The following is an 8,672-nucleotide window of genomic DNA, read 5'->3' on the forward strand; positions in this document are numbered from 1 at the left end:
AGCTACTGAGCGGCGTGAGACGGGGGGTTGGTATGCAATCGACACCCGGCGAGAGGCGACCTTGTGGGCTCACCCAGCAGAGCGCGAGAGCGGGGAGAGCGGAGAGGCGGGAGCGTCGCGAGGGGGGTTGGCACATGGTAGCGGGCCTGGGTGGTCTCAGCTCGTACGGAGCAAATTCTTTTTGTTGCGGGAAAACGAATTCTTTTTCTCGCACGGGCAGGCGCCCCCCCTGACTGCTGCAACAGCAGCGCCGGTACACAGCGCTTCGGTTGTAAACGCTCCACCGCAGACGCCAATCCAGGTGGCATACGAAGGATGGTGATCACGCCGCCGACACCGAGTGCGACGAACGGGAGGGAGGAAGAATTGCAACCCACGATGGCAAACCGGTGTAGAGCGAAGTCGCCTCTATTTGTCACTCGCCATGCGCGTCCTTGGCTGACCCTCCAAAACTCCCTCCCCGCCGTTCGCGGCTCGGCTTGCGTATGCGGGTGGGAGCTTCGAGGACATGCAGGCGTCCCACCCCCTCCGGCCATCCCCCCGGCTCCCAAGCGCGCGGCCGCGACGCGCTGCGCACCCTCTTCCGCGCTGCACCCGCTCTTGGCACGGCCGTCGTCCGCCGAGATCACCTCCTCTTCGCGCCGCAGGTGCACAACCAAGGGCTGGCCACCTCCGTATCCATCATGATGAAGCCAATGGGCCAAAAAGGGAGAACGCTCCCCTCCCAGGTGGCCGGAGGGTACACCTCGGGTCGGCGTGCTGGGGGGGGCGCCGGTGCGCAAGCCCACTTTCCGGGCGACCCCGAGGGGGAGGAGGCCGGGCGAGTGGCAGCAATTCACTGTTAGTGTCCCGGGCCGCTGCGGTACCGTTTATACGGCCCCTCGTGACGTCTTTCCGATTTTGCATTGTGAGTCGTCCTCTGGCCAGCCGAGGGGCACCAGAACGGCATGTGTACTGGTGCTGGGTGCGGGTGCGGAACGGGCTTTTTTAAACTCGCAACCAAGCATACTATACAAGGACACCCTCGGGGGGGACACTCGGCGCATGTGCGACGCGTCAGGGTGGAGTTGGCGGTGGCCGAGCGTCGTCTCCAGATCGACTCGCAGCGCGGAGTCGAGGGGTGAAGCGCGTCGCGCTGCGACACTCGAGAGCCGGCTGGATGGCCGTAGGGCGCAGCCGACTTTGATGTCCTCGAAGGTCCGGTGCGCATTCGTCCTCTGAGACCCACGCGTACAGGAAAGGGGCGAGAACGAGGCCTTTTGAGGCGGACATTTTGGGGCGCGCATCCGCAAGCGCGTTCCACACAGTGCCCAAGGGAGGGAAGAGGACGGCACGACGCCACACCCTGTGTGTTACTCAGGCAGGCAGTTGTCTTTCTCTATCTCTGATTGTGGGAGAATGCGTGCAATGTGGGAGATGCGTGCAAGCGGATGTCCGCCAAATAATTTCCACCTGCAGTAAAATAGATTACTCGGCCAAAACTCGCGCGTCCCATCGGCCAGAACGAAGGGGATCCCCACATGCTGCCGCTATGCGCGGCGCCCCTGGCATCTGAGAGCGCTGCCTGCGACCTCGCCTCAAAGGTCTTCCGCGACCCTCACATAAACTTTGCGTATGGAGGCTCCGCCGACCTCCGCGGCCGTCCCAACGCGCTCTACAACTTTCTGTCTGCGCCGGGCCTTTCAGTCAGCGTGAAGACGGAGGAGGCCGTGTTCAAGATCCACGATGGAGCACTCACAATCAGCTGCATCGTGAGCTGGTCCGGCTGAAGCGTGATACACTCGGCGCCCGAGACAACGACACGCTCTCAACCATGAACAACCTGGCGTCACTGCTGAGCAAGCAAGGCGATGTGGAAGGCGCACGAGGGCTGTGGCAAGAGGTGCTGAGCGTGAGGCGTCAGACGATCGGCGGCCGGCACCCAGACACGCTCACTACGATGTCGAATTTGGCGTTTGCGCTCAAGGAGCAGAATGACCTGTCTGGCGCCGTGCAGATGAAGCGCGAGGTACTGTCGCTGAAGCGCGAGTGTCTGGGCGGCGAGCACCCTGACACCGCCGATGAGATGGCCGTCCTTGGCATGTGGCTTAAGGAGCTGGGCGAGTCAGCGGAAGCACTGGCGCTGCTGCGTGAGTTCCGCAGACTGACAACTCGAAACACTTCAGTGCTTAGCGGAATCATTCGCGAGCTAGAGGCACTCGTGGCTGCGAGTGCGACCGCGCGCGCAGCGATCTCGGGCCTGCAGCCATGATGCGAGCCGTGAGCGAAGAGATCGGCCGCGGATGATCGAGTACTCGATACCTGCGCAGGCCTCGAGTATGCGTGTAGCGCGCCATAAAGCGCGAGCCGAGCGCTCGGAGGTCGGAGGATCGGAGGATCAGAGGATCGGTGTCGACTCGTGTGACGGGAGATCGGCTGGCTTGAGCGGAGTCGTGGTGTGAGTGGAGTAACACATCCGCATCTCTGGAGTAATCGAAAGTCTTACAGTGTCGTGCGAGAGAGTTTCGATTTTACTGACGTAGGAGGGGGCCGGAGCCGCGGAGGAAAAAGAGTTCTCACAGTACTCGAGTAAGCTAAGGGGCTGTAAGGCTCGCGGCTATATGGGTGCTTGGGTGGAGGAACTAAAGCAGTCTCGCTCCCGATACGTGCATCACTTGTGCGCCGGTGCCGCCGGCACGATAACTACGACGCAGCACCGTTCATGCCCGCCTGCGCTAAGCTCCGCTTGCTTCGCCGGACGGGGCCCGCCGACTCAGCTCCCGCCGCAACCGCAGCTGCCACCATTCCCTCTTCCGCGACCACCGCCTCCTCGCCTGCGCCTGCTGCCGCCTCGCCCGGCAGTGCCGCCGACGCGTGGCCTGCTGGCGAGCCCGCTTCCGGCGCCTCCCCGACCGACCGCGCATAGGCCACCGCCGCCTCCACCGCCGTATCGAAACTGCCAAGGTGGACCTTCCTCTTTCCGGCCATATAGTGCAGCGCTTCGAAGCGGCCAACCTTCTTGGTGCTCTTGCGCACGTTCCTGTAGCCGGTGACGCTGCTGCTCGAGAGGTGCAAACGCAGCCCCTCCGCCTCTGACGGCGGCGACGAGGTAGCGCCTGCTGAGCCCTCCACCTCCGCCTCCTCCGCCTCCTCCACCCCCTCCGCCTCCGTGCCCTCCGCCGCCCCAGCCTCCGTCGCCGTCCGGTCTGATCCTCCCGCCCTTCCCGCCTGCGCCCGCGCGTACGCCACCGCCGCCTCCACCGCCGTGTCGAAAAAGCCGAGGGCGACCTGCCGCCCGTTCGCCATGTGCCGGGCGCCCCGCACCTCGAAGCGGCCAGAGTGGTGCTCGTACACGCCCTTGTAGCCGGTGCTGCTGCTGCTCGAGAGGTGCAGCCGCAGCCCCTCCGCCTCCGTCGCCACCGTCGGAGGAGGCGGAGGCTGGTACTCGCCGACCGCCCGCGCGTACGCCACCGCCGCCTCCACCGCCGTGTCGAAATAGCCAAGGACGACCTGCCGCCCGTTCGCCGTGAGCTTCGCCTCGAAGCGGCCATAGTGCTCGCGCACTCCCTTGTAGCCGGTGGCGCTGCTGCTGGAGAGGTGCAGCTTCAGCCCCTCCGCCTCCGCCACGACCGCCTCCGCCGCGAGCGGCGCGGCGACGGGTGCAGCCCCCTCTGGCGTCGCATCGGGCTCCGCCTCCGCCTCCGCCTCCATCGCCTCCGCGCCCTCCTCCGAGCCCTCCGCCGCCTCCGCCGCCTCCGCCGCCGCTGCGGCCCGCGCCGGCCCTCCCGCGCCAGCCGCCTCCGCCTCGCCGACCGCCCGCGCGTACGCCACCGCCGCCTCGACCGCCGTGTCGAAGATGCCGATGGAGACCTTCTTTCCGTTCGCCGCGTGCCGTACCTGGAAGCGGCCAGAGTGGTGCTCGTGCACGCCCAAGTAGCCGGTGACGCTGCTGCTCGAGAGGTGCAGCCGCAACCCCTCCGCCTCTGTCGCCACTGTCGGAGGCGGAGGCTGGTACTCGCCGACCGCCCGCGCGTACGCCACCGCCGCCTCCACCGCCGTGTCGAAGGAGCCGATGAAGACCCTCCTTCCGTCCACACTGTGCTTCGCCTGGAAGCGGCCAGAGTGGTGCTGGTTCACGCCCCTGTAGCCGGTGCTGCCGCTGCTCGAGAGGTGCAGCTTCAGCCCCTCCGCCTCTGCCACGACCGCCTCCGCCGCGAACGGCGCAGCCTCCCCTGGTGTCGGCGGCGACGAGGTAGCGCCTGCTGAGCCCTCCGCCTCCACCTCCTCCAACCCCTCCGCCTCCGTGCCCTCCGCCGCCCCAGCCTCCGTCGCCGTCCGCTCTGATCCTCCCGCCCTTCCCGCCTGCGCCCGCGCGTACGCCACCGCCGCCTCCACCGCCGTGTCGAAGTAGCCGAGGGAGACCCTCCTTCCGTCCACACTGTGCTTCGCCCGAAAGCGGCCAAAGTGCTCGTGCACGCCCCTGTAGCCGGTCCTGCCGCTGCTCGAGAGGTGCAGCCGCAGCCCCTCCGCCTCTGACGGCGGCGACGAGGTAGCGCCTGCTGAGCCCTCCGCCTCCGCCTCCTCCAACCCCTCCGCCCCCTCCGCCTCCGTGCCCTCCGCCGCCCCAGCCTCCGTCGTCGTCCGCTCTGATCCTCCCGCCCTTCCCGCCTGCGCCCGCGCGTACGCCACCGCCGCCTCCACCGCCGTGTCGAAAAAGCCGAGGGCGACCTGCCGCCCGTTCGCCATGTGCCGGGCGCCCCGCACCTCGAAGCGGCCAGAGTGGTGCTCGTACACGCCCTTGTAGCCGGTGCTGCTGCTGCTCGAGAGGTGCAGCCGCAGCCCCTCCGCCTCCGCCACGACCGCCTCCGCCGCGAACGGCGCAGCCTCCCCTGGTGTCGGCGGCGACGAGGTAGCGCCAGCTGAGCCCTCCGCCTCCGCCTCCTCCGCCTCCTCCACCCCCTCGGCCTCCGTGCCCTCCGCCACCCCAGCCTCCGCCGCCGTCCGGTCTGATCCTCCCGCCCTTCCCGCCTGCGCCCGCGCGTACGCCACCGCCGCCTCCACCGCCGTGTCGAAGGAGCCGATGAATGCTAACCTTCCTTCCGCCTTGTGCCGCGCGACGAAACGGCCGGGCGCGACCTTGTACACGCCCCTGTAGCCGGTGCTGCCGCTGCTCGAGAGGTGCAGCTTCAGCCCCTCCGCCTCCGCCACGACCGCCTCCGCCGCGAACGGCGCGGCTGCGGGTGCAGTCTCCCCTGGCGTCGCATCGGGCTCCGCCTCCGCCTCCGCCTCCATCGCCTCCATCGCCTCCGCGCCCTCCTCCGAGCCCTCCGCCGCCTCCGCCGCCTCCGCCGCCGCTGCGGCCCGCGCCGGCCCTCCCGCGCCAGCCGCCTCCGCCTCGCCGACCGCCCGCGCGTACGCCACCGCCGCCTCCACCGCCGTGTCGAAGGAGCCGATGGAGACCTTCTTTCCGTCCACACTTTGCTTCGCCTGGAAGCGGCCAGAGCGATTGGACACGCCCTTGTACCCGGTGGCGCTGCTGCTCGAGAGGTGCAAACGCAAGCCCTCCGCCTCTGTCGCCACTGTCGGAGGCGGAGGCTGGTACTCGCCGACCGCCCGCGCGTACGCCACCGCCGCCTCCACCGCCGTGGCGAAGCAGCCGAGGGCGACCTGCCGCCCGTTCGCCATGTGCCGCACCTCGAATCGGCCAGAGGGCTGCTCGCGCACTCCTCTGTAGCCGGTGCTGCCGCTGCTCGAGAGGTGCAGCTTCAGCCCCTCCGCCTCCGCCACGACCGCCTCCGCCGCGAACGGCGCGGCTGCGGCGACGGGTGCAGCCCCCCCTGGCGTCGGCGGTGCGGTCGGAGGCGGCGACGAGGTTGAGCCTGCGGCCTCCGCCTCCTCCGCCTCCGCCTTGGGCTCCGTGCAGCCCGCCGCTACCTGCGCCGCGCCCTGCGCAGCCGAGGTGCGACGACGCTTCGGTGGCCGCCTCGGCTGCCCCGCCGCCGCCGCCTCCGACCCCGCCTCCGCCGCCGCATCGGGCTCCGGCTCCGCCTCCGCCTCCATCGCCTCCGCGCCCTCCTCCGAGCCCTCCGCCGCCTCCGCCGCCTCCGCCGCCGCTGCGGCCCGCGCCGGCCCTCCCGCGCCAGCCGCCTCCGCCTCGCCGACCGCCCGCGCGTACGCCACCGCCGCCTCCACCGCCGTGGCGAAAGTGCCCAAGTAGTCCTCCCTCCCGCCCACGCTGTGCTGCGCCTGGTAGCGGCCAGAGGGCAATTTGCTCACGTTCTTGTAGCCGGTGGCGTTGCTGCTCGAGAGGTGCAAACGCAAGCCCTCCGCCTCTGCCGCCACCGTCGGAGGAGGTTGGGCGGGAGGCTGGTACTCGCCGACCGCCCGCGCGTACGCCACCGCCGCCTCCACCGCCGTGGCGAAGGTGCCGATGGAGACCTTCTTTCCGTTCACACTTTGCTTCGCCTGGAAGCGGCCAGGGTGATGCTCGTACACGCCCTTGTAGCCGGTACTCGTGCTGCTCGAGAGGTGCAGCCGCAGCCCCTCCGCCTCTGCCGCCACTGTCGGAGGAGGGGGAGGCTGGTACTCGCCGACCGCCCGCGCGTACGCCACCGCCGCCTCCACCGCCGTGGCGAAGGATCCCAAGTAGACCAGCCTTCCGCCCACCCAGTGCTGCGCCTCGAATCGGCCAGAGGGCTGCTCGCGCACTCCTCTGTAGCCGGTGCTGCCGCTGCTCGAGAGGTGCAGCTTCAGCCCCTCCGCCTCCGCCACGACCGCCTCCGCCGCGAACGGCGCGGCTGCGGCGACGGGTGCAGCCCCCCCTGGCGTCGGCGGTGCGGTCGGAGGCGGGAACGAGGTTGAGCCTGCGGCCTCCGCCTCCTCCGCCTCCGCCTCGGGCTCCGTGCAGCCCGCCGCTACCTGCGCCGCGCCCTGCGCAGCCGAGGTGCGACGACGCTTCGGTGGCCGCCTCGGCTGCCCCGCCGCCGCCGCCTCCGACCCCGCCTCCGCCGCCGCATCGGGCTCCGCCTCCGCCTCCGCCTCCATCGCCTCCGCGCCCTCTTCCGCGGCCTCATCCGCCGCCTCCGCCGCCTCCGCCGCCGCTGCGGCCCGCGCCGGCCCTCCCGCGCCAGCCGCCTCCGCCTCGCCGACCGCCCACGCGCGTCCACCCGCCGCCTCCGCCGCCGCCCTGGCCCTGCCCGCACGGATGGCGAAGCGCCGCAGCGCCTCGAGCAGCTCCTCCTCCTCCTAAGCGAGGGTAGGCGAGGGGAGGATGAGGACAGCGCCGGTCGCTCGCGGGCAAGTTCGACCCGAGAAGGCGATGCAGAGAGCGGCGCTGCGGGTGGCATGCGAAATGTGGGTAGATCGCACCAGATCCTCTTCGTCCCCGTCCGCATGTTCGATGTGCCAAAACGCCGGCTCGTCCTCCGCATCGCCCGCCGGCAGGTAGAGGCGCACCACCGCATGCACGTAGCCGTGTCCCTTCAGGCGTCGCAGCACCCGCTCACCGACATGAGGCCCCTCGCTGAGCCAGCCAACTTCGACCCGCGGCGCAGGCGCGGGCTCGGCAACCTCGGGAACAGGAGCCACAAGCTCGGAGAGCTGGATGCGGCCGCTGCCGCTGCCGCTGCCGCTGCCGCTGCCGCTGTGTGGCTGCGCTCCAGTTGCGCTCCGCGCAGTACTTTTTCTTGGCCAAGCCCAGCGGCAAACGTGGCCGCGCTTCTTCACGCCGCAGTAGGGACAGAGCGACCTGTCTGGGTGCAGCCCGTTCGTCTCGGCGTGGTGGCGGAAGGACAACGGACTCATCACAGCATATACACATGTCAACTGTCGCGCGGTGGGGCGCCGCCGAGGGTTTTTTCGTGAAATTCGTCTTCGTGAAATTCTTTTCAGAGCGCCTTCGTTGTTAATTGTTAATAATACAAACCCAATGGTCCCTTGCGAGCGGTCCTTCGTCGCAGTCGCACACACGCACACGCCACACCCACCGCGCGCCCGCCCACTGCCCCGCCCAGGCGGGAAAGAGATGAGGAGATGGGACAGCGAACCTAGATGTTAAGTCTGTATTTTGTGTATTTGGACTTGGGCTGAAAACTCAGTGTATTTTTCTTGCATTTTTGCTCCCTGCTACGAGTACCTGTGTTGTTATATATAGCGAGTTGTTGTGAAATTAATTCCTTTGGCGCCATTGGTCGCGACCATGCGCAAGAAAAAAAATCTGCAAAGGGGGGAGTGTGCGAACGAGAGAGTACACCCCAGGAGTGTACTCCAGACTCACCCCTATCCTCTGGCAGCTCACGGTCACGCACAGCCGATATGTGCTGAGTTCGCTCGTTGACCTGTCCCCCGCCGCCGCGCACGCACCTTGCTACACATGTACCTGCCCCATGTTCGACCTCCGGCACGCCGAAGAGGCGGCCCGCGACGGCCATTGCATGCACGACCGCCCGCGTCCCCCGACCCTCCCCCGCTTTCCTGCAGAGTCCACATGTGCATGCCCCGACGTCCCCTCGCAAGCCCCGACCCGCCCGTCCCCTTGCGAGCCCCACTCCCGAGACTTGGTACGCCGCCACGCGTCTACCCCCCGGCGGCGCTGCCTGCTCGCCTCGGTCGGTCGGCCCGCACGTACAGCCCGCCATGCGGCACGCGCCAGTGCAGCCCGCCATGCGGCACGCGCCAGTGCAGCGCTAGTTGGC

General features: G+C 68.9%; 2 protein-coding genes across 2 annotated transcripts; one reads left to right on the forward strand and one right to left on the reverse strand.

Annotated features, from left to right (window-relative positions):
• Positions 1 to 1,813: 1,813 nt before the first annotated feature.
• On the forward strand, positions 1,814 to 2,068 carry EMIHUDRAFT_58863 (hypothetical protein; the record flags this gene model as incomplete). The annotated part of the gene is made up of 1 exon (XM_005785911.1): positions 1,814 to 2,068. A coding segment is annotated over one exon (255 nt), but the record flags the coding sequence as incomplete, so codon positions are not given.
• Positions 2,069 to 2,682: 614 nt separating this feature from the next.
• Positions 2,683 to 7,782, reverse strand: EMIHUDRAFT_111806 (hypothetical protein; the record flags this gene model as incomplete). Its single annotated transcript, XM_005785912.1, has 2 exons — positions 2,683 to 7,224; positions 7,348 to 7,782. 2 exons carry the CDS (start codon positions 7,780 to 7,782, stop codon positions 2,683 to 2,685), a joined length of 4,977 nt encoding a protein of 1,658 aa, XP_005785969.1.
• Between the last annotated feature and the right edge of the window lie 890 nt (positions 7,783 to 8,672).

This window comes from Emiliania huxleyi (assembly GCF_000372725.1).
Source record: "Emiliania huxleyi CCMP1516 chromosome Unknown EMIHUscaffold_157, whole genome shotgun sequence".
Lineage (NCBI taxonomy): Eukaryota > Haptophyta > Isochrysidales > Noelaerhabdaceae > Emiliania > Emiliania huxleyi.